Source organism: Limulus polyphemus, unplaced genomic scaffold (assembly GCF_000517525.1).
Source record: "Limulus polyphemus unplaced genomic scaffold, Limulus_polyphemus-2.1.2 Scaffold107, whole genome shotgun sequence".
NCBI lineage: Eukaryota > Metazoa > Arthropoda > Merostomata > Xiphosura > Limulidae > Limulus > Limulus polyphemus.
The window spans coordinates 1,099,606-1,126,726 of NW_013665717.1; the positions used below are offsets into that span (position 1 = coordinate 1,099,606).

The window sequence follows — 27,121 nt, forward strand, 5'->3', positions numbered from 1 at the left end:
GCAAATATAATTTCATGGGTCACACATTATGGCACACAATTGTAAACGGCCAGATGGTAACGTATTTAATGTATACAAGTAAAAAAATAATGTACATGTAAACTAATACTGTTAGACTAAAATTAATAAGTTTATGATATAAGTAAAATTAAATAAACTATTTCATAAGAGTCATATTTCATTCATTAATAAAAACATGTTGACTGCTGAGTCCAATCTCTCACTCTCCCTGAGTAACAACAAAATTTAACAATCATGTTATCTCGTGACTATCACAAACAGCCAGTGCATTTCTATATAAAAATAAAAACGAAATCACAAAATATAATTACTGAGGCAGACAACACAGAAAATAAAATATATAATATGCACTGATTATGAGCATACATAAACCTGAATTATTTTTCCTATATTTTCAAATAATGCAGTATTTCGGTGACAGAAATTTTATGTCACAAAACTGAATTTAATTATCTCATATAATAAATTCATTAAAACTGTAGAAACATTTTTTACATGGTTCCAAACAATTAAAGATAAAAAAGTAATCCTGTAAAAAATACTTTAAAATAAAAAGTGCCTATTAAGTATGAAATTTATTCTATAACATATGGAATTCATCCTTCTAAAATATTCAAGTGGATATGCAAGAAACACAAGTGTGAATATTTGCTATTCAATTTTGGCACAACTTCTTGTATCCTGAACTTTGCAGAATACTGTAATTTGTTTGCTTCAACTTAGTAATGTCATAGTTAATTTAATTATGTTACCAAAATCCAGTTCAAATTTTGTATGTAGGTTTTAGTTATTGCAGGAATTAGTTCTACAGGAAGTAAACAAGCTCTGTTTGCAATGTAAATTTCATTGGCAATATAATGCATTCAAGTTTAACAACGTTTGTGTGTTTCTTTTCTCTCAAAATCTCTAGCTTGCTACTTTATAAACATATAGCCATCTCAATCAGGTGTGACACCAATATATAACCAAGTTCTTAAAGGAGACACTCTTGATGTTGCTGAACACACACTATTCTAGATGTTGTTAACAATGTTAAGAAAATATTAATTTACAGAATTGTGATCAACAAATATTTAATTGTTGATATTATCATTATTATTTTTTAAACACAAGTGAAATGGGAAGGCCATTCTGATTATGATAATACAAATTTTGTCCATACTAGTCATCTGTGTGACCACTGTCTCTGTCTGACATAAAAAGACCTCCATTTGTTGAAGGCATCATGTTGTTAGATCCATGCATTTTATTGTTTAGATCTAAAAGGAATGAATCAGCTCCTGTTATCACACTGGATGTCGGTGGGAAAACTCCAACAGCTGGAGAAATTATGGAGTAGAATGGTGAACAAAAGGATGAAGGTGAAATCAAGTTATATGTATTGATAATATTTGTATATGTATCCATGGATGTTGTCATGTTTGATAAAAAAGGCTGTAACTCTTCATTGACATTGTTCTCTCTACTTTCACTCATTGATGTCATGCTGCTCCTAGAGGCTGGTAGCAAAGTTTCTATGTGTTGATTTCTGGTGGAACGTAGTGATACTGGAGTTAACTCAGTCAACAAAGGTGGAGACGGTGATGGTGATGTTTGATGAGAAGATATTGCATCTGAATTTATATGATGTCCCTTATAAGGGGAAATAGGAGTAGGTGGTTGAGTGTATTGATCTGAATGGGATTCAGTAACTGATGTTGAGTAAGGGGATGAGAAAGAATAGCTAGGGGCAAAGTTACCATCATCAACAGAATATTGAAAGTGGGACTTTATGTCTTCTTCCCTCTTCAGTGCATTTTTTTCACTGAAGAAGATACTGTAGTTTGTCTCATTTAATGGACTGTACTCAATTTCCATATTTCCTAAATGTGCTGCTTCATGTGTATTATCTGTTGCATGTTCTAGACTTATTTCATTCTCTTTTCTTGATAACGATTTCTTATGAGTGTCAGCTGTTGAAAACTGAGTTATTTCATCTACTCTTGCTGCCTTACTTGTTTGTAAATGTAGAGACATTCCTCCTACTGGGAAAATTGTCTCAGAAATAGGAGGTAATTGTTCAGACATTGTTCCTGGATAAATCATGTAAGAAGAATGACCAACTGTTCCTTCAGAACTGTTATTACTGTGCACTAGAGAAGGAGTTACTGACTGTTTTTCAATATACGGTTGACCACTATGATTTCCAGAAATTCCTGGTTGATATGATTCTGCATATACAGGCACTAGAATTGTCTCTTCCTTCTGATTTTCATGACAGTGGATCAGTGAATTAGGTTGAGTATTAACAAACTGATGCCTTCTCAGTTCATTTATTTCTTCATTGATTAGAGGGACAGACATTGGTTTTCTCTCACTAATTTCACCTGGAGACAAATGGTCACTATAATGAGCTACTGGTTGTGATGCACTTTCATAAAAACTACCAAAATTGGAATTCATTTCCCGAACTTGGTTGCTTTTTTCCAGTGTATGACGTTTTTTACCTCTTGCCATGTTGTTACTTTGGGCTAGTTTGGGTTGCATCTGTAAATGAAAATATATTAGTATACACAAAACTGTGAAAACAGACATCTAGCACATCTTAAAAACTCCATCCTTAATATATTAAAGACATTTTGAGGAAGTTAAGAGTCACTGAAAGAAGCAGTTTAATTTCATCATTTTAATATCAAAATGAAGACATTTGTTCTTTCAATGATTTTTGTTATCAAGATTCTTTAAATCTAACAACACTTTTTTTTTATCATTACTAATACAGACATATGTTTTCTCAACAATACAAACTTACCAAGTTTAAATTAGTTGCACAACCTTTTTGGTAAAGATAATCTAGCAAACAAATATGGCAAGTGACCAACCCAATTGTTTTTCTTTCTTTTCTTTTTACTAAGAGCACTAACTTAAGTATTTGTAAACAACAGTTGAGGATTTATAACTTTGAATTCATCCTTTTTTTTGTAATTGCTGCATCAGTACAATAATAATTTACTAAGATGCAAGTGAGTGCACAAGGTGCAAATAATACAAGTAACAAGCCTGATGTCCATTGTGTTGCTGAATATTATTCCACAGACTGTATTTGCATGAGTCATAAATGAGAGTAAATATTCGATATTCAAAAGAGTAAAATAGGCTTAAAACAATTCTAATGAAACATGTAATCTTTTTTGTTTTATCTGTGTAGATTGGCCCAAATTTAAATTGGTTCATTTTTTTCCTAATGCTTTTAAATGTGGAAGAAAAGTGATAGAATTTTGCAGTACATCAGCAGTAATGGCAACAGGGAATCAGGCATCAGGTAATGTCTCTGTTAATATTTGCTCCAATAATAGTGCAAAGTAGGGACATTATTACATAAAAACATAAATCTGCTTTTTTTTTTGAAGGGAGGGCATTTATAATTTTGCTTTATTTTCCCACTTTACATTGTTAACAGTGTCATTATTACATAATGCCATTTTGCTCTTGATTCATAAGTTTGACTCTTTCATTTATCTGAAAAATAAGCAGATAAGTATTAATGGTTTATTTTTCATTTTACTTGTAAATCTCAAATATACTACAGTCCAGAAAATGCAGCAAAGAAGCCTCATCAATCTAATGAAAGTAGTAGTAATGATCAGAATGGGGTATAAAATTCACTTGTGTGTATCAGCAGTAAAACAAGCATCCAAGTTACAGAAACTGCAGAATGCAACCATGAGAACAGCAATAGCATCAGCCAAACTAACACTATGTAATACCCTGTGCTTTTGACATGGTTTGAGCAGCATTACTACAAGATCAAGGATTCTAGCCAGCCCAGTGCTACACAGAGTAACTACAACCATATCTCAATTACAATATCACCACTTGAGAGAGAGGACACATGAAGCAGTAATACAGAGACTGAAATCAGTCAAGTCATGGATCAATGAAGCTAAGAAAGATGTAGAGGAACCATGTCTACTGTGTTCAGGCAGATGGCATTAATTCAAAAACAATGAAGACTGGCAGCCAGATGTGGAAGGAAAGGTCAGGGTTGATCAAAAGTCATGGAATGGATATACAAGCAGAGACCAACACTAATCATAGCAATGTACGGCTCATCCAGGAAAGAGCTGTGTGGAGAGATGAACATCTAGTGGCATAAAATGGGTTACCCAGTAACAGTGAAAATTATTTCAATATCATACTCCTGATAAACTCTCTAATCCTCATCACAATATTGGAGAGGTTCTATCCAAAGAACATGGGTAAAATCTTTGAGACTTTTAAGTCTCATCTGATTATGTCCAATATAACTGCCCACAGCAGCATAACATTCAAAGAAAAAGTGAATCACCTAGTTAGCAGGGTTCAATCCTTTGGGCACCCTGATAAGATTTGCAAATGTTGTCATCAGTTAACCGACATGTAGATTGATGGAGCATAGGTCACACTGATAACCAGTAGGAGAGAGAAGGTGGAAGTATGGAAGTGTAGCAAGTTTTAAAGTATGTGGAAAAGGCAGATGCAACTTAAATCAAATTGAATTGGGCATTACCTCTAGAAGAACCTTGATGATAATGGCAGTTCTAAACTTCCCAAGCACAAAATAATAATGCAGGTAATAACACAAATCATCTTTACACTGGATACTTAGTGTTAACTTAAAGTTGTCTCAATACCAGTAAGAAACATGTATGAAGTCCCAAGATTTACATTCCAAAACGTTTACAAAACGTTTTACTGACATTAATTATTTTTCAGTTTGAGGTCCTTGCATTTGTTCTACACCAGAAACAATTATAATTGCTATTATTCTTTGCTACTGATTACTCCATTTAAAAGAAGCTTAAGCAGGGTCCACCAATCCATCAGGATCTAATTAACAATCGGACAATGTCAGAGGTTTTAAGTTATTTTGTTTCAAATTTAAATATGTGGTATATTTAATGCAAAATATTTTATTTCATTGTTTAATTTATTGTACAGTTTAGTACTACAGAACATTATAATAAGAAATAATTATTTTTAAAATGAGTACATTTTCTGTATAAGTTATGCAATAATAGTTGTTTTATTTAACTCATTTTGCATAAGAGCCTGACAGCCCCCATAACTTGATGTAACCATTATTGCAGGCACAAGTTGTAAGACGTTCGAGGACCGTTTCGAAAGAAAGTGTAAAAGCGTTCTGTGGCAGAGGAACTGCTATAAATAGATTGTGCGGGAAACAGCTGTCAAATGATTCAGATGGTGACAAAATCAAATAATTCAACAACAGAATTAACCAAGCAAAGAACTCAAACCACGAAATAACATAACAAGAACGAATAAAACAAATATAAAATTATTCAGAAAATGAAAAAAATTATAAAGTGCCACATCCATTACTGTTATCTTCTTTAAAACTGGTTACAGTCTTCTGTTTTTTTTCTGTAAAGTAAAACTGACAAGAAAATGCACAGCTGACTCATAAAGGTTTTTGTTTCTGGCAAAATAAGAACAAACAAACAAACAAGAATCCCACGAAGAAAGCAGTTAACATATGAAAATGAATAAATTCGCACTATGGTTGAAAACGTGTTCTATAGCAGATAGTACAGTTCAAACTGAAACTAATTGGAAGCGTTTCGCAGGGAGAAATTAAACTGTTTGGAGAACTGTCAATAAGTTAACTCACAATGAAAACGGAAAATTTTTTTAGTTCACGTGGAATTAATGGCAAAGTTCTTAATAAGTTCATAAATAACGAAGCGAGTCATCATTATTTAAATCCAGAAAGAGCTAACACAGATGGTCTCTAAAGACGTTGTTATTGCAATTGTTCTAAAAAGTATCCATGATGTGAGTTACCAAAAGCAACTGTCAATAGTTTTAAGAATGCGAATATCATTTCTACCATTAATGACGACAGACTAGAGGTTTTGCTTTATTGGGGGTCTTTCTGAAGATCTTACCATACAGTGCATGGAATGCCATTCAAAGATTGCCAAGGTCAGGAAGGAGTACGATAACGGCGTAAATTACGAGAGGCCAACACAAAGGTGTTCAATCTAAATTGTTGCAATTAAATAAAACAGTATTTTTCGTTCCTTGTGGCCGTGTTAGTTGAACCTTGTAGTGTGTGATGTTACAATAACTGCATCCGGTCAAAAATCTTTTCAGTTTACTTCAAAGAATGTATAGTATTATTTTTTAAGCATCAACTGGCAGCTGGGTTGTTTGAAAGTGCTTCAATAATACCTCTGAAACTTCTATCCAAAACTAACAGGGGATTTAAAATTGGAAGTATAAAGCGGTTTGATACCAAATGAAAAGTGTATTAGTTGCATTAACAAAACTAAAGAAATCTACCACGGATGTTGGAGCTTATTTTGGAAACTGAGAATTAACATGAGCTAGCCTTATATAGATTTCTAATTTCTTTACTAACTTAGTATGATGTGTTTGTAGAAGTAAATTTAGCCACAAAGCAAACGCAAAGCTCCATTATGAGAACTGATATTGCTAGTACTTTAGTCAATGTGATCCGGTAAATCCTTTAATAAAAAGAAAAATGTATTCGAAGAAAGACACCCTAACAAGCACTAAAGAGCCGCTAGTTATGAATCTGAGCGCTGTGCTTTAATGAAATTTAGACACAAATTTGAGTTGCTGCGTGACTGCATATCGATTTTCGTATTCCTCTACGAGGTCAAAGCAATTCAAAATGTAAAACACAACGAAGTCGTAAAGTTGAGCATGGATTCCAGCGCCAACTGAGCTAAATCAGATGTTAACAGAATTGGATTGTACGTCAATGTGTGTATACAATTTTCCCAGGGGCATTTGACGCTCCAAGAACACTATACTTTATTTACAAAAGTGATTTAGCAGCAGCATGTATACCAATTTATGCATTTGTGAGTGGAGTTTTTCAAAGCTGAAATTAATCAAAGTCTAAAATTGTCTATGCTTCAGGAGCATCTTACAAAACTGTGTATACTGTTCATGGAAACGGATGTTGCAAGAAAGTTGAATTTCTATCAAGTTGTCAAACAATTTGCAACGAGAGCGATTAAAGGTTAGGCTACCATACTTTAATAAATTCATACAAAGATTGTGAATGAAAATTTATGTATTTAAAGTACAGTAAATACTTTACAGGGCGGCCCAAAATTCCGTCTTTTGGCCCTGGTTTTACATTTCATTCAAACCAAATTTAAAAACTTAGAAAACAAGAATGATAACGTCATTATACTGATTACAAAGGTATAAAGAAGGATAAACTTCTTCAATATGAAATGGAGCTCTATTACATGCTTAGAGATTACCATTGAAACTGATTTATCATTAATTCATTTTGTATTAAAACTTTAATAAATCGTTAACTACTACATCGAAACTCAATTGGGTTTCTAGTCGTTGTGAATATGAATTCCTTTAAAGATAGGATAGCAAAAAACAAAAACGTCATAACAGTTTAAGAAATAACGAAGCCTTAAGTCAACAATAGTTGTGAAAACCTTTAATTCTTTTACATCAAATTTATTAATTGCATTGATTTATCTGACCTTGTGAGACTTATCTGTCAACATTTGTTGCTTAATTTAAAACTTACACTTGTTATTAATTATTTGAAATTATAACCTAAGATGTAATAGAAATATACACATATCTACTGTTTACGTGTTGATTACTTTTTTGTAGTTTTACACATTAGGTTTATAATTATAAACTTAATTACAGTCACATAACGCCTATTTCAAGTTGGTTTTTGAATAACTTGTATTTAAAATTCCACGATTGGTCTAAATAAACAAACCATATCTACTGAATTACTGAATAGACAGACAAAGAGCGCCTCAATACTTTGAACTCAACAAATGAATATTAAAAAAAATGACTTCGGCAGTTCAAATACAAACACAAAGGTAGTACATATAAAGCAACAGATCACACTGGTGCGGACAGGATCTAGGGGCAAACTGAAAGCAAACATAAAAAGCGCACTACACGTAGAGGTCCAACCGCCATTCACGTACGAACATCTGGAGCATGCACGTGAGAAAAAATACAGATGTCTTGTTTTTTTTCCTTCAAGGTCTGTGTTTAAGAACCCACTTCTGGTAACATACGACGGCCAATAACGCAATCGAACCTTAAAGTTCGTTTCACTGTCACGCAAAACTTAAAAGTCTGTGTACGGTAATTGGGTCTGTAAACAATCACAAGGTCATTCGCACCAACAAAGGTTTACATATTTTGAGTTAATTTTATATTCATTCACAATATCTAAGATGTTGTGAAGTGTTGCGATAGTGGAGCACGTATTTATAAGACCATTGCTAATATTATAAGGGTTAAATGCAAACGAATAATTATGATAGTTTGATACTGTGGTAATTCGTGTTTTCCTTCCAGTTACTTGAAGAAGCGAAAACATTCCAGGGGAATTCAACAAGTACGATATGGCGATATAATAGACCACGAAAGTAGGTTAACTGATACTAAGGATATACTTTAAAATATTTTACACTAAGTACAGAAGCGTTGGTTTTAACAATAAAGGAATCATAGGTTATGTACAGAAACCCTCGAATACGGAATATCAAATAGTTATTTTTCTATCTTGAAATTTGTAACGTTATTTTCATAAAGGTTTGGGGAGGTGGGTATATTTAACATTTACGAAATTACTTAAGTCTTTTATGTTTCAAATGACTGTCATTTCTCGAATCCTAACTTTCTAGACAAAATGAGTGTATTTTAGTCGTATATGTTTTGTTCCATTTCTTCGAATGCAGGCTAAACAGTCTTTCTTTGTCATTATACTGGAAGCAAACTACAGAAAGTCGCGATTTTAATCCTCACGCGACACATATCCCATAATCACTTATATTCTGCACCTAGTTCGGTGAGTAAGCTCTATCCAAGGCGTCATGGTTTTCCTTCCGTTGTTATCTCAACCCTGCGTTTTAAAATGGTATATTCCTGCTGTGGACAGAACAGGAACGGATGCTGTCTTTTCTGAGCAGATGCATACTGTATTGATTTTTACATTGGAATCCTAAATTTAAATTTAATTTTTAACAAGGAGTGTTTAAATTGTTTTAGCGTCTACAAGAAACTTTCAGATATTAATAGGTTTAGATATTTTGACATGTTAAGTAAAATAATAATAAAAGTACAATAGTGTAAACATTTTATTATACACCTAACCATTTTAGTTCATCTGCGCAATACGGAGAAAAATATTCACACTACAAAAAGAGATAACATAAGAGAAAGAAAGCTAGCTCATAATTATTTAGGACGGATTTTTAATAGAAAATGATATTTACGTAGGCGCCGACTTGAGAAGAATTACGGGCAAGTGGGAACTTATTCCATTTTTTTTTATTCCTGGCATACATACAAAACCAACATCACATACCAAATTAAAGCAAGATCCTCTTCAACACAATTTCTTAGAGTTATGCTGACACAAAATAAAAACTAAAGTAATTCAACACTGCAATAAAAAATAAATCGCACCTATATCATATATTGAGAGAAGAACCGTTATAAGCTATATTAATTATGCTGTAATTTGTTTAACTTAGACGTAAGATAGAGAACACATGACGTTAAGATCAAGCAAGTCCTAGAAATAGCTATAACCTACATCCCTTGAAACTTTGTTAATTGAAAGACAGTTGTTTCAAGATACAGAGCTGAATCAGTCAGTGTGTTTTCAAGAAGTGTTTCGATCTGTGTTAAATATCACGCTTATTGAGTTACTTTGTACAAGATGATTTGTTTGGCGTTAGTTAACGTCATTTGTAACGTCGGCCTGCAACAATTTACGGCTGTGTACAAGTGTAAAAGCTTGTAGAGACTTTAGAGGAAATAATCTCATTTGTTATAGTTTACGCGACCTGGACTTTGAATTATTTTCATCGGGTAATTTAAAAGAACTCACCAATGAAAGAACAACGTCACAACAATAATCAAACATCACTTTAAATAAAACAAATTTAATTCTGTTTATGAGTGAAACGATTTATCGCCGAGATTGACAAATTAATGAAGTTATCCAGTTAATCCACAGCTTCTGGATAACATTTGATTTTAAGTAATAAAAAAAGAATGAATAAACCCATTAAGGAAACTTCAACATAAAAATAAGATCGCTAGCCATGTCCTCCCCGTACTCAGCTCTCCACGGGATAACGTTTTTCATTTGAAAGAAGTACACGATCACACTACAAACTCTATGACGTCCATTGGTGGGAGTTGATAGACTCACTCTGTTTATACAACAATTAGTAGTGTCATGCACTCCATGCACATAGGCATTACTTTGGTGGGGGCCTATAAACATTGAAGGGTCAAATACTTTTTTTTGCCCTACTAACTCAGCGCTTGTGAACATTTAGTAGTTAAACCATATTTTATTTATGATATTTCCAAACTGGTTCAAAATAAATACAACTTACAATTATAATAATCATTCCTATGAGAATATAATATTGATCACATTTACGTGTTTAGTTTTAAAAACTCATTCTTTCTATTCAGTCTTCATATTAAATTAAATAATTTTATTAAGTACGACTAATGTTAAACTTGAAAGTTCCCCCTATAAATTATATATCAAACCTTTAACTTGTTTTTTGCGAGTAAAGTTGCACAATGGGCTATCTGCGCCATGGCCAACGCAGGGATAGAATTCCTGAATATTAGCCTTATAAGCTCCAAAGCTTACCGCTGAGTCACCTGGATGGGCAGACATTTAGATATAAACAGTATCTAATATCTACTAAAACGATTTTAAAAAGTGTAATATAAAAGTCTCCTTTACATTTTCCGGCCTTCTTTTTAATGTGAAGTGTAGAATAAAGAGCACGAGCAGTGGAATAACTACAAAAGATGCCCCCCCCCCAACATAAAAAGTAACTGGACCGCTTACATCTGTTTCCCTATAATTGTGGTTACGATCCTGGCTGATTGATATAATTAACTTAACAGAATATTGCAAATGCCCTTTATTTCAAACAAATTAAATTGTACGTCTCACCCCTTGTCGGCAATTCTTAAGTTTGTCAAGCCCTTCGGGCCCCTTTTTGTCCCCCCCCCACGACTGCGGAGGATGCGGGGGCATACTTACACCACTACCACTGATCATGATGCTATCAGTAGAATAGCGTCAGTAATGGAAGATACTCTGCCCTTTAATTAATATCAACAAATAACAATAATAAATAACTCATAATGTTAAAATCTATACTTCCAAAAAGTTGACTACATGTTTCGACGTTTTAACGTCATCATCAGGAGCGTAATTCATATAATACTAAGTTATTATGTTACAACAAAGAAGTGCATAAATTTTAAATGCGTTCGAATTCTACTAAATACAAGAAACACAGAGTTATTACATTCAAAGACTATGTTTTAAGCAAAAGGAAACTATGTTACAGACACATTTTCAAAAATATGAATAAAGAGCTGGAAATTCATGTAGCTACAAGTAGTTATCGCTTTACAAGAATGAAAAAAAGGGTTATTGAAGCATAAAGTATTTCCTTTTACTGAAACATAACCTTGGTCAAAGTTTAGAAGAAACCGTACAAGATCGTAATTGTTCATGAAAGACCCGCTATTAATTTTCCAACGACTTTAGCATTACAAGAAATGCATAAATACTAAGTCATTTGCATTTATCTTCTGTAAAAAAATCCACTACAGCAGATATCACCAACACAGAGGACCATCTTAGGTCTAAAGCAACCATCAGACATTAATTACGAATTTTCAAATATTATGGTCCCTGGCAAAGGAAGTCGGAAGGGGGATCACGGGTTTAAACTTATCTAGTGTTCTGTAATAAAAGTCTTAATTACAAGATTATTATTAGAGAGGGTATTGATGAACTATGATACCAGATACAGGAATCGATAGACAGACGTTTTACTTAATTAATGCAGTTTTTACGATCGATACCCATATTCAAAAAGTAAACATCATAACTGTATGCACAGCTTTTATTTTTTCTCTCTCGAAAATCCTAAGAAGGTTGAAATAAATGTCCCAAGAAAACCATTGCAAGCTCAATGAACAATTGCATGTTTTATATTTACTTTGGTCAATAAAATTATTAATTGAGAACTATATGTACAAACAATTTCTTTAAAAAAGGCTGTGATAAAGATACTCACCCTTTCTTTCTTCGTTTTTAGTTGGTCACATTTTCTAAGTTTACAAATTTGATGACTTTTAACACTTTTGCATGGTCCACACTCGCCACAGTTATCTTTCCTAAAACATCCAGGGCATTCACCACAACGTTTTCTCTTCTTTTTTGGTTTCTCTTCAGTTTCAAAGACTGGAGGTGAATTATTAACAAAACTCTTTTTTCTATATTGCTCTGCTGGTGGTAGAGATTGTTTTGGGGTGACTGATATAACCGAGGGCACTGGGAAAGAATTTTCAAGAGATCCTTTAATGTTAGAAATGGAAGAATCTGTTTTCAAGCGTTTTGGAGCTGGAAACATAGAGCTGGTATCAGAATGAGACATTTGCTGTTGTTGTTCTGGATAGGCCACTACGTTTACAGGTAAAGTGTACTGGAGCGAATTTGGATTTCCAAAAAGAGGATTGGATGTATTATGCAGTGGAGGGTTGCAATATGAAAAATCCGGCTCTGAGAAGCCCGAATGTTGGGCACGAAGAAGGGGATTACATGAGTTTTCTTTCACTAAACTACTTTGAATATTTTTATTCTGTACCCACGACTCTTGCAAGCACCTACTGTTTGGCCTAGGGGAAGACGAAAAGTGTGAGGATGGAGTTAAAGGAGAGTTACTTTGCTCAGTGGAACCATCAGACACTTTTTCTCCTTGTTTGGAATGTTCTAGTGAAGTTTTGTTATCTGGTTCTCTGTTTGTTAATAACATTGTTTCTTTATTCGTTATCGAAGATCCTTGATTAAATTCCCGTGAGCTCTCGCTTTGCTGTTGCCCTTGTTCACTTCTTTGCTCCCAAGGTCTGTAGCCAATATTTTCTGTCCCATCAGCCAAAGAAGTTTCTGGACTCAATGTTCCATTAGCAGCTGCAACAGAATAAGAACATTTTTCGAACTGCCCATCTTTTACTTCTTCTACTTGTAGTTCTTCTCCTGTCACGGATACTGTGCTTCCAGAAGTTTGCATTTGCTCTGCAGACCGATTGCCAGGAGAGCAGTATGCTTTTGTTGACATTACTGGTACGTTTGTGAGGAACTGAGGTGCAACATAATCTGAATTGCTAGAAACATATTTGTTTAACAACTCCTGCTCATGAAGATCCAATTGTGAAAATGGTTGACTTAATGAATGAGTCGGTACTGAAGAGTACGACGACGTCCCGGCAGGGTCAACACATAAATATTCTAAAGGTCCACTCATCATAGGATTCTGGGTTGAAGGCTTGCGAGACTGTTCTTTCATACACGTTTCCTGGCTGCTGAATGCTTTTTGTCTTGACTTTTTTTCCCTAGGCTGAGGGTGACGGACTTTATTTCCGGGCAAAGCCAACGACACAGCGACCTTTCTGCTGCTATTCATTCTTTAAGAAACTATAATCTGCGGGAATAAATAAATAAAATGTATATCTTTCTAACTACAAAAACATATGCTTTTTATTAACTGAAAAGCGAAGTAGCTCGAATACATAATGCTATACAAGAAATATGTGCGTCATCAAGAAACTCTTCAGGAGTTTGCAATGTACATATATATATATATATATTCTAACAAAATTTAATATGCCTTTAATCATTTACAAATATATTAAGATATTATCAGATTACGTGTAGAATGTTACCAAACAATTTTTTGAAACTTGTAGTGTAAAATATAACGGCTATACGGCATACTTTAATATTATGGGCAAAAATCTGATTATATACAAAGTCAGTTCTTTATAAATAAATTCACAATAAAGTTGCGGTTCCCGATTTAGAGTAGAAGTTACAGTTTTACTAAATATGTGATACTTATGCTGATATAACCCCATCTTGTGGAAGAGAATAACTCCAATTACATTAATTTCTAAACAATTGTAAGAGTAAACAAGGCATAATTTATATTTTAATGACTTGTTTCGTTAAGTCTAGATATATTTAATCACAAATCAACATTCAAGTAAATAACTCAAGCGCATTCTTCTTTTCTTCGAATTTTCCATCTAATCTGGTTTCTAAAAGTTGAAATAGGCCATACTTCTTAGTCTCCTATTTATTTTACTTAGTGTCCTCTGAACAGTCGTGAGTAGACATAGTCAGGTTCAACCCATCTGTCTTTGTGGAAGTTGTGCATTAGTTTGCCAAACCAAATATGCGTAATTTTCCCTCTGGCAAACTCAACGAGGCAGTCAGAAAACAAAACAACAACAGACGTAATGGTTAGTGGGAAAATACGGCCTCATTCTCAAGACTATCATAAAACTCACAGATGGTTGCTTTGGCGCCTTTTTCTACAACTATGATTATAGCATTTAGCTCCACGCCTCGAACCTTTAACCTTTTTAAGTGTTCACCATTTGGCAAAGAGCTATAAAATATAAGCATATCACAAAAAACAATGAAGTACTCCATTAAAACCTGTAGAGATAATTCATACCAGAGATGGCGCTAATATACTCGCATCTTATCTGTAACTGACACTAAAATATACATATTGTTTTGGTTGCTTGAACACGTAATCACAGGAGAATGGTTTTACAACAACAACAATGCTTAGAATGCACAAAACATTTTTATTACTTAACCATATTTCATTAATATTCCAAGACCGATGCATATTACACCATTATTTTGTTTGTTTTCCAACTTTCGCGTATAGCTACATAAAGCTGTTCCTAATTTTGAACTGAAAAAAGGGGGTCCGAATTTTCGGGCCGTGGGTTCGTTAGAAGTGATGGTCCAAGTTCTACTACTCTATTAGAGTAGCCCAAGAGTTGGCAGTGGGTGCTGTTGACTACCTACTTACCTACCTAACGCAGATATCCCTTGTGTAGCTTTGCGCGAATATCGCAAACTAATCAAACCCAAATACTAGACGGAAGGTAGCTACAGCAAGCACTTGTCTGACCAAATACTGGGACTTGAGTGTCATTCTTCTAGTACCTATACAATCCCCCCAAAATGTGGAACGCCTCTTTTTTTTTTCGGAAACGGGACACGAGCCACGAATGCAGAATACCTACCTCGTACCAACTAGACCATGCCAGGCCCATTACAAGTATTGAGCTCATACTTTAAAAACATTATTAAGTAAGAATCCAACATAAATATAATTGATCTTAAGATACTTATATCAGGAGTATCTTCTGATATTATTAATGAAAAAGCTTTCCGCTTTTATTCTGTGAAGTAGGATGTTTTTCTTATGGATAGATTGTATTATATTATATAAATGACTTTAACTTTAATTCAACACAGCAGTTGTAAATACTAAACTATATATATTCAGGACATTAGGACTTAATTTGTAGTTTTAGTTATGTTTCCGCAAAGAGATATGATGTTTTTCCGTTCTTTCTTTCTTCTTCTTCCAAACACTTTTCAATCGACTCCCATTATTTCATTTCTCGGTGGATTGACTTAAAACTTGGTAGGATTATACCTTATTCCAATACGTCCAAGAGCCTTTATAAGTTTTTGATTTAGGCCTCTTAAAGGATTTTATGGGGTGAAAGGTCAAACAACCCAAAAATGTATATTTTGGGCTTCTGTGCAGTCCTATTTATAGCAATCAATATGAAAACTGTCACAATGTAATGTTTCATGCGCCTAACACAGTGACATACAAAAAAATTAGATTTGCCCATTTTGAGTCTTTGTAGGTGGGTTAGAGATCAGAAAAAAGCAAAATTTTGCGGTTTCTGGATGAACTTGTTTTTATTCAAAACTCTAATGATCAAACTTACCACTGTTATGTGTGAAGGAGGTTGAATGTCAGCAAAACCTGCAAAGAAAATATATAAACTGAGATTTACTAATTCCATAAGAAATCAACCCACTAAGTCAGTACTTGCTGGAAGACCTCCAGTGGAACAGCGATATCTCTGCGGAATTAAAACGGTAGAAACCGGATTTCTATACCCGTGGTGGGTAGAGCACAGATAAACCAATATCTAGCGTTGTTCTTAACTACAAATAAATAAACTTGGGGGCAGCACCTTTGGCAGCAATTACTGCTGTGAATCTTTTTGGATAGGTCTCTACCAGCTTTGCACAATGGGATGGTGTAATTTTTGCCCATTCTTCCTGGCAGAATTGCTCCAATTCTGATAGGTTCGTTGGGACTGCAATCTTCAAGTTTCACTATCAATTATCTTGTCAAGTTTTAGCAAAATAGTAAATAGACTGGAAATGATATATAGCACACAATGGAAACAACCTTTATTGATCCAATGACACAAAAAACAGTGTGTGGACTTACAGACGTCTTTCATTGGAGTCGTGAGTTTATTATCCTAGTTTTCTTCCCTAAGATGCATTCCCGCTAACCAATTCTCTCAAGATCTGGTAAATGAATGTTTAAAACTAACCTTTCCAACTTTACAGCCGGATTAACCCATAGCGACTAGTGCTATCATCGTGACTGGTCAATTTAATTTAAGCAAAGGGAGGAAGGCCATAACCTCGAAACACTATCTAACCTACCACTGAAGGACACTGCTGCCGACCTTCAGGCAGAAGGTGTTGCATTACAGCCATGCCCTGTATGGACAGAACAGGAGTGAACTCAGGACAAGGAACAAAAGCAACAACAATGACTTCAAATAAAAGATTTTGTCAATCATGCCGAATGCAAAAAATTGCACAGACTTAAGCGAAATTTGTGAAACATTCTATATTAATATAAGAAAGCAGAAAATCTATGGTATGCCTGCATATCACACCTTTCATTCACCCTCGATTTCAGGTTTTCCCGAAGTTAGCAATTAAATTTAACTTTGAAACTTATCAACTTTATATTCGCACCCTAGTCAAGGAATGCATTAACTTTTTTTCTTCCCAGTAAATGCTTACACGATACCGATGATACTGCCATTTAACAAAATACTTCAATGCACAAATCAAAACCCTTTCACAATTAAATCATATATAACACCGTTAATAAAAGAAATGGGCAATAAATAACATTTAACCTCGCAAAATTATACAGCAAATCAATATAAAAAAATACTCCTTTAACAAAGAAAACCTTCCTAAATGATAGCAAAGAACACTATTTAATCCAAGTTGGAATTCAATAAATTAAAGAATTCAAAATAATAATTCTCAACAGAGTAATTTAATTAATATGAAATGAACGTTCATAAACAAAAAATAATAATATATACATATTAACACAAGCCTGTTTAAAGATAAGATCACTTGGAGTCATAGTAAAACATATTCGAAGAACTCTTAAATTTGAAACAATTCATTGGTGAAAACAACAATGACCCTTTAACATGGATTGCTTCAAAGTGATAAAAATACAAGTCACTAAACGAACTACTTGACACTAAATGTAAAATAAACCCTTCAGTATACAAAAAGAAAACAATGAAATAAACTCCTCGAAAGTAATTCACAAAATCACATAGGACACAGCTTGTATTATGAAACAACAGAAAATAAAATAGTTCAATCAAATTAAAAAAAATCAAGTAAACTGCATTAGCCTTTATGGACTCAATTTAAAAATTGAAGAGGCCAGTATTCACGGGCGAATGCAACGTGTCTCCACCATGCAATTCCAACATAGCCAATCTTGACACCAGAAAAATCGAAAACTGTCTATATCACTTCTTGGGACCTGTTAGAAGGTATCTTTGTATCAAATTCCATATAATATGGTTGACATACACATGAATAGTTCAAGTAAACTTCAAATTGTGCTTTCCTCACTGAAAAATTGAGCAAAAGACAAAAATTACAAAATTGGCTATATACTTGTCTGAGACGTGTAAAAAAGTATCTGTCTACCAAATCCCACGTAAACTGGCCTAAATACGGCGGAGTAATTGACCAAAATCCCAAAATTTTGTTTTTTCTTGAGTGCTCTGTCCCACCTAAAGACTCAAAATGGGTAAATCCAAAGTTTATGTATGTAAATGTGTTAGGTGCATGAAAGTTTATATTTGTGCCAATTTTCATTTCGATTACTGAAAATATGATTGCACAGGAGCCCAAAATATACATTTTTGAGTTGTTTGATCTTTCACTCCATAAAATCCTTAAGAAGACCTAAATCAAAAAATTTTAAAAGTTATATAGGTGTATTAGACTAAGGTATAATCCTACCAAGTTTCAAGTCAACATGCCATGAAATGAAGGAATGGCAGTAGATTGAAAATTGTTTCAAAGAAGAATAAACAATAGAAAAATAGCATGCCTCTTTGATGAGACGTAACAAATAAAAGACACATGGATACAACTAAAGTAAAAAAGACGGGAAAGACACACACACAACACTCTTAAATTTAACCCCACCAGCTGATCCTCGAGTGCAGCTATAGTATTCTGGTTAGCTACAATTGTGGTTTTCACAATAACCAAAGCTTTGGTCTGAGCTATCTTGGAATCAGCCAGCTTGACCCACAATGTAGGCATAACTCACTACCACAGTTAGTCTTCTTCTTCTTGGTTGTAGAGGACCCAAACTTTGGTCTACATGGTGGCCATCTCCTGGCAATACCACTTGTAGATGGGGATATGTTCTGACGTGATTCATTTGGTAATTACCTTCCGTGGGCTTGTCAAGTGCTCCACTCACTCTCAGCTGTTCCTGAACTTGGTTATGCAGATGTTTGACCAGTGATGCCTCAATGGTTGTTGAAGTAGAGTCCCATGTCTTGTCTCTCTGAACTGAATGGTTATCAGCCTAGCTGCCAATGTTAAAGCCCCTTCATTAATGGCTTAACTATGGCGATGCACACAAGCCAGCAAACTCTTGAATCATCTCCACCACTCCAAGAGTCGGTGGCATCTCTCTTCTAAGCCTTGAACTTGGCCTGATGAACGACTCAATTCTACACTGGATCGAATTGGCAACACAACTCAGCCATGATTGTGTCCCAATCTTCTAGTTGTGCCTCTTCTAAATATTTAACCGAGCTTAGAGTTTGATCATCCAAGCTCAGGATTATCAATGGACTGGGTACTCCTAGACCAGCCGTTCTAAGCAGCCTCCTGCCTGAAATACTTCAGAAAAGGTTTCTTCTACCACACCTTTGAACAGTGGGAGCAAAACCTGCTTGGGAATTTTGGTGGTGGCCAAAACCTCTCCCTTGTGGGCTCTCTGCTATTTCCTGACTGAGATGTCACTGACATCAGTAGGCCTACTCAAAAGCCCCACCACAAAGTAAATAATTTCTCCTTGGATCAGGATGGCAGAGTTGCGAGTTGATCTTAGCAGCTCATCCAGTTTGTTCGGCCTCACATTTCTTCTCCATTTAGCCCACCTTCCAGGATACTTCCTAGAGCTGGGTTTTAGTTACTCCAACAGGTGATAGTCTGGGAGTCTAGAAGAGGTCACACAACAATTATTGTTGCTATTCTGTTTCAGTGACCCTAACTCATCTGCTCATCTCTTGTGTCAAGATCAATCCTCAGGGTATACCGATATCAACTTATCTTCCACAGTCTTTGGTTGCAAAAAGATCAAAGTCATGGACCTTTGCATCATAGACAAGAGTCTGATGTCCAGAAGAAGACTCACCTAGATTTAACACATTTATTATACAACCATCTCTCTTTAGTGGCCAATTTCTGTTGTGAGTACTTCTACTTGCAGAAAATATAATTCCTTAATTCCAAAGCATTTAAACTTGGTAACACAAGGGTTCAAGTAAGGTCAATACAGAAAATTTAGCAATAATATCCTGTGGTCATTTCTCCTCCTTATATACTCTGTGGTATTTTCAGGTGAAATTAATTTTCTCCAAGAGTTTTAGGTAGGTCTGTTCTATAACTATAATTGGCAGGATATATAACTGAGTTCAGCTAAAACCAATTTTGAGCAGAAATTAATAGACTGGACAAAAGATATAATACACACTGAAAACAATATTTTGTTTGCTAACTTTGCTTGTTGTTAAGTGCAAAGCCACACAATGGTCTATCTGTGCCGTGCCCACCATGGGTATCGAAACCCAATTTTTAGTGTCGTAATACCTCAAACTTAGAAAATAATATTTAAACACAGTTTGTGTTCTAGATTGGCGAGTCGACTAGACTGATATTCTTCCCTCGCGATGTATTTCCGCTAACTAATTCACTCAAAAGGCAAGATACAGTACATTTCTTACTTATTGGAAAACGTCAAATTTATCCACAGCGACCAGCGTTACCCAACGCACGTGACTAGTCTTCTCATTTAATTATAAGGAAATCATAACCTATAGATACTACCTGACCAGCCATCGGAAGACACTACTGTCGAACTTCGTATACAACATACAGAATTACAACCATTTTTCATGGGTAGAACCGGTGTGACTTCAATAGAATAACAAAGAACAAAGACAGTTAGCATATTGCCAATTTAATGATTTTCTTGACTACATGTTATGCGAAAACTGTCTAGACTTAGAACAAACGAAATAATTTGAAAAATTTACATTACTATAGGAAGGTTGAAAACGCATACCACAAATAAAGGTGCAGTAAATGGTTTTCCAGAAAATGAATATCTGAATTCTGTTGAAATAATGAAATGCACACCACCATCCAGTTAATAAAACGAAATGACATTTATTATAAACACTACTGTGAATGAATTCCATAAGAATTGGTTGTAAAGTTTTAAAATGTTATATTTATTTTTTTATCTTATTTCTTTCAGTATCTCTTTTTCTTTGAAGGAGCTAAATTAACATTACATTTGGTTAGATGCATCCATAGATCAAATTAGATAATACGGTTAAATTTTATTTCTTGGTCTATTTTTTACATATCGCTAGGCCTTTGTGGAATGTTACTTCCAAAGAGGCATTTATTATATAACTTATAGTTAGAATGACTGTTTATAATCAAGTTAAAAATGAAATTTGCCAAGTTTTTATGCATAAATTTCACTGTCTTGATAGTGCCATTTCATTACAAATAAACATTAAAACTGTTACTTGAGATTACTATTTGGAACCTTATTTATGCTGAGTGACAGGCTATGTGTGATGTCGAAAATATGAACTTATTCATAGGTTATACCTCTACCGGATATTAAGCTTCAAGGTTAATATTTGTGCTCGACATTATTCTAACACGAAATTTAAAACCGATTTTATAGATTATTCTGTTATCTCAAAATTGAAGTAATAATAAACCAAACATAAACGTTTAATAGTTTAATATCCGTGAAGTTGATGCTAATAGGGTTGAGTCCAATCACAGCCGAAATAAAGTATTTAACAGTCAAATAATCATACCCCTCAGACCGTAAAGATGTGTTCAATATGAAGAATTAAAACTTACAAGACACTTATTTTTCTTGTACTTTATGGCACTGGAAAATAAAGGAATATGGACCAACCCATGACCATCCACAAACAGATATGCAACAAGATGTATCCTAGCAGTGGAAATCAGAGTTCGATGTCTTGTAACGTGTGCGAATTCACGAACACAAAGTCAGTGACAAAGATCATCAATGTACCACAACCAACAGTACATAACACAGTCAAGAAGGATCTCTGTGTGGAAAAGCGACAAAAGTCACGTCTACAGATGTTGCTTTCAAACATATCTATTCAACTGTCGCATACTTCAAGCAGCTGCTAAATAAGAACGATTAACGCAGCGCCTATGGATTTGTGTGTGCTCGGACTTTTGAAATGAGCGCTGGGAAACTGTCGCCCTCGTAATTTAGTTGGATAATGGAAGACGTTCAGGGAGGATTAGTGTGTTCTGGACATGAAAGATTTACGATAGAGCCTTTTCCATCGGAAAGTACGTTGCGGAGCTATTGACAAGATGCACGGTCGTCAAACAGAGTACGACCAGCCAGACGTGGCGACATGGACTATAATGAAGTAGTGAAGCACCAAAATCATTTTAAATAACGTACTCAATTTCTACATATTTAGGGGTTCTACCAAAATTTCCATTTAACTGATATCAAGAATCTTTGCAAGTTATCAGTTTTGGAGTTAAAATATGTAGGTTCAGCAACAAGTAAAACATTACTTATACCCATACCCCTTCCTCATAAGTAACGTAACAAGATTTACAATAACAGTGAAAGAAGCCCAAGTTGAAATCGTTCTAGTTTGACAATAGACACGTGTGTGTGTGTGTGTGTGTATAAATTCAACTATATATATATATATATATAGGTCCGGTATGGCCAGGTGGTTAGGGCGCTCGACTCGCAATGTGTGGGTCGCAAGTTCGAATCTCAGTCCCACCAAACATGCTCGCCCTTTCAGCCGTGGGTGCGTTATAATGTGACGGTCAATCCTCCTATTCGTTGGTAAGAGAGTAGCCCAAGAGTTGGTGGTGGGTGGTAAAGACTAACTGCCTTTCCTCTAGTTTTACATTGCTAAATTAGGGACGGTGTAGCTTTGCGCGAAATTCAAAACATATATATCTCAAAAATACAATTACTATAATTTTTCTTCGTTCATGGCGATACAACATATATATACCACAACACTTTCATATAATTTTGGAACCACGATTTTATTATACCATACCAAGCTTTTTTTTTGTTTTAACTGAAGTCATGTTTTTCGACTGCGTACATTATTTCTGCAAGAATGTTGCTTGATTTGGCTAAAACTAAACTGTCAGTTGATCTTTCCTGCCAAAAAAAAAAAAGAAAAAAAAGATACTTCGGCTTAAAATATTACAGACTTACTTCAAATACTTTTCACTTGGATAAGTTTAGAACATCATAAAATAACGCACAGAACATGAATATCTATATAAAACACGATTACGTCCGAGCACAATGTAAGTCTTACTATAACATATTTTGTTCAGCTCAATCTTAATCGCACACAGCTTATAAAATCAGTTACTCGTATTCCTGATTTCCATTTCCCAAGTTACTTTACGAAATATATTTAACACTAACATTAAAAATGTAGGTCTTCATAAGCTAAACTCCAAGTGACGAGTAATCTTGCATATACATATATCTGATTAATATTTTTAAATACCACCCCTTGTCCTCTAGGGAATTTATTTTTGAGATTAATAATCTGACCTTCATTTAAATATTTGCAAATCATAATTTCATTTTACATTGAATACTTTATTACCGATTTCGCTGTATCTGTTAAAAAAATACGGTCATTATTTGTTGTTTCCTCTACACTTCACGTAGTCACTTAACAGTAACAATCTTTACGACAGTGAACTTGACAACTCTAGAAGTAATGCGGTGATGGTCTCCGCCCTACTTATCCCATCATGTTTATTTTATTTATCGGTCGATTTCGTAAGGCACAGACATGCTCTCTGCGTAATTAAAAAAATACCCAACAATTTTAAGCAAAATGCGTTTACTTTCACACACTATGCTTACATGAAGGACTAGGGCACGTTTCTACGCCAGGAAATAATTTTTTCTAATTTTACATTCAACTGTAACTTTGAGGTAAAAGTTGACGAAAATAATCAAAGGAGAATAGTTAATGTATGCTGATGGAATTCAAACACTTCCTATAGTGCTTGTAGGAGCAAATGATGTTGGAATTTGTGAATCAAAAGAGGTGCTTACATACAATAAACAATATAGGAGTGCTTACTCGTATTAGATGTGGGAATGAATTACAGAATTCAAGGCTTACATAAAAAACTATTAGGAGTGTGCTTAGAGCAACATGTAAGCTTAATAGATTCGTATTATAGTTTCCAATGTAGGGGTTAATTGTACTTTAGTTTAGAGATGGGCTCCACCCAAACAATTTGGGTAGTAGTATGTTTGGGGAAGTTCTAAAGTTATTCATTAAATATAACTGAAACTAAATTTGATTGGTGGTGATGGAGCTCAGGAATAAACTGATAGGATAAATAGAGTAAGAAAGAGTTTTGAAAAAGAAACTTTCTGAGTATAAAAAGTTAAATGATAGTTAGAAAATTCAGCCTGTCAGATTTAAGGACAAACATTGTAAGATCAAGAATAAAATTGGTTTTCACTATTCTGATGCTGGGAGTATAAGGAACAAAATGCATGACTTTAGGGTTCTAACTGAAATGGAAAATTTATGATAAAATGAGAATTATTTTGAAATTCCAGCTTATATATTATTTAATAGTGATAGATAATATGTAGTATCCTTTTATATTAAGGAAGACCTGCAGCCTGTTACCACTGAAGACAAGATATGGTAGTCAAGAGGTTGAATCTGTATGGATTACCATGAGAAGTTTCAAGGGTAAAAAGTTTTTATTAGCAATTATTATAGACCACCTGATCAGAAAGAAAGAATGAGAAATTATATAATGAGGTCAGGGTTGCTAATAAGAATAAAAAACTTTAGAAAATTATTTAATCAAATATTATAAAATGAAAGCGATCATAGATTTGCCAAACTGGAGGGGGGTTACTTCTTCAGCAGTTACTTAGGGGTCAGACTCACTAAAGTAAAAAAAAATCTATTTTTGAGGAAGGGACTGTAGTAAAAGTTTCTTATTAATGGAGTCTAGTCATACTGGACCCTTCTTATTAATGAAGTATTCAGGCGTTTGTACTTGGGCTTTTTATCCTTATTTACATTAATCACACTGATAGGAGCATAATTACTAAATTAGTTTTTGGGTATTTCTAGCTGTATTGAGGATGAGTTATTACAGAATAGCTTGAATCAATTGGCAAGTTAAACAGGGTTTTAGGGTGTAGTTATACATGTTGATTAAATATCAAAATAAACAAATAGCTATCTGCACAAATCATAGTTAGGTTTCACTTGAAGTACCTGTAAATGTTTTGCCTCTTTATCTAAAAGGATATTGAATTACTGAAAATGGTTCAGAGGAGAACTATTAGGATGATTATTCTACTGATAGAAGGATCATCTTATAGAGATAGGTTAATATATTTCAATTTATTTTCAGAAAAGATGGTTAAGAAGTGATCTTGTTGAAATTTACACGATTATCCTGGTGATTCATAGGATAAAGGCCTCTGATTGCTATAATCTGAAAATTACAGTATTAGATGACACGAGTTTCAGATTTAGAAAATCGGTTGCTGTTAAGAATTCTTTTTTTAGGGGTTTCGCAAGGTTTATCTAACATCATCTGGCGGCTAGCTTAAAACAGGTTTTTAAACATATTTATCCATAAATGCATAAATAAAAATTTTGTTTGACAAGTTCTTCCTACAGATTATTCCAGTTAACAGTTCTATTTTTCTGACACTGTTTCGCTAGGTTTATCTAACATCATCAGGCGGCCAGCTTAAACCAGGTTTTTAAACATATAAATGCCTAAATAAAAATTTTGTTTGACAAAGTTCTTCCTACAGATTATTCCAGTTAACAGTTCTATTTTCTGACACTGTTTCGCCAGGTTTATTGAACATCATCAGGCGATCAGCTTAAAACAGATTTTTAAACATATTTACCCATAAATGAATAAATAAAAATTTTGTTTGACAAGGTCTTCCTACAGATTATTCCGGTTGACAGTTCTATTTTTTTCTAACAGGATGATTGATTCATAAACAAAAATACGCTGAAAATGATCTGCGTAGATAACACAGCATAATTGAAATAGTTACTTGTTTAAAAATAAAAATCAGTTGGAAAAAACACTAAATTTATTTTGAAATTGTGACATTTCGTGCCAAGAACCTTCATCAAGCAGCGCCTCAAATCGATATAAAAACTAAAAAAAAAGTTGAGTTGCAATATCAGAATAAAGAAATCGTATATATAGTATGATAACATATACGTCATATCACGTGTACTTTAGTTGTTGGAAATATATTTTTGTGAAGGTAAAACAAACAACACAGTAAAATGCAAATAAAAAGTTGTAGTTGGCAGTAATTAATAGTTCGAGAATGAAATCGATTATACACACCAATTAACATGACTTAACCAACGGATTTTTTGGTCCCTTAAGGCTGTCCTTTCACACCCATTCTTGGGAAAAGTGAAATAAAAAAAAAGAACTGTTGAGTTTTATATATCAATTATCATTTTGATACTTTCTTTAAAATATATATAAAGTTCATTACAACTTTTAAAAGGTGAAAAAAAAACCCTTCTAAATATATTTTGAACAACACAATCAGTCATGGTCAAAGTTACGTAAACACAATTTAAATAGTAGATCTGAGATAAAACAATAGTAATATTTACGTCATCATATCCAACACAAGTTACTTTCCTTACAGTTAAGCACGTGCGCTTAGCAGCTGTCATGGCTGTCATTAGGAACAGAGTCAACCGACCCCGAAGGCGACAGGGCTTGCCCTTGCCTTGCTGCCGACGTGAACGATGGCTTCCTTTTCACAAAAACAAAACCTTCATCCCGCAAAACACGTGGTACTAAGACTACAGTGTTATCATGTTATGGAGAGCAAATTGCGTGAGATTAGCCGATATTTTTTTTCTTGGTTTCATTTTTCCTTCATGCCGCTCGAGCTTGAAGAAATAAAAAAAGAGCCCCTACCGCACGGTGTTTGAACAACAAAAACGTAAAGAAGCTATTTCATTTTCAAGCAGGCACGTAGTAATAGTATGGCATAATATGTTTCTTACAAAATACATAGCATACTTTTATTTAGCGTAACATTCATTAGGATTAAAACTAATGAAACATACCATTACTGTGATTTCTTCGTAGTTAGCGTTTTCTAATGCACATATCCGTATGTCCACTTCCCTTTGTCTCGAATGCGTTCTTGAGCAACTTTGTCCGAGGGCCGTATGTAGATTAGCCCGCTCTCGAGATCACGTGACTTAACAACCAATTTTTCCGGTTCCTTCACCCACAGGATTTGTATAGCTGACCTTGGATAAATGAGCAAGAATAATAACAAAGGAACAGAATAGTTTGAAGGGTTATAAGGGCCAGATCTTCCTTGAGTAGCCACTGCCAAAAAATCAAATCAAATCTTATGTGCTGTTGTATTCTCGGCCAACAATATCAACTAACAGATATATTATGAAC

General features: G+C 34.2%; 1 protein-coding gene across 2 annotated transcripts; it reads right to left on the minus strand.

The window, feature by feature from the left end:
- LOC111088923 lies at positions 1-26,855 on the minus strand. 2 transcript variants are annotated; one of them, XM_022400266.1, is made up of 3 exons: positions 26,773-26,855; positions 12,174-13,577; positions 1-2,547 (listed from the first exon to the last, which is right to left on the minus strand). In XM_022400266.1, the coding sequence occupies exons 2-3, from the start codon at positions 13,557-13,559 to the stop codon at positions 1,183-1,185; spliced, it is 2,751 nt and encodes a 916-aa protein (XP_022255974.1). In that variant the 5' UTR covers positions 13,560-13,577; positions 26,773-26,855; the 3' UTR covers positions 1-1,182. The 2 variants fall into 2 exon arrangements, with proteins under 2 accessions (XP_022255974.1, XP_022255977.1); XM_022400269.1 differs by lacking the exon at positions 26,773-26,855 and adding an exon at positions 26,341-26,395.
- Positions 26,856-27,121: the final 266 nt, after the last annotated feature.

Bases quoted from the DNA above. Each gene is read 5' to 3' on its own strand.
- LOC111088923 (XM_022400266.1), bottom strand. From the start codon at position 13,559: ATGAATAGCAGCAGAAAGGTCGCTGTGTCGTTGGCTTTGCCCGGAAAT. The intron at 2,548-12,173 runs GTGAGTATCTTT...TTTCATTTACAG, and splicing joins TAAAAACGAAGAAAGAAAGG to ATGCAACCCAAACTAGCCCA.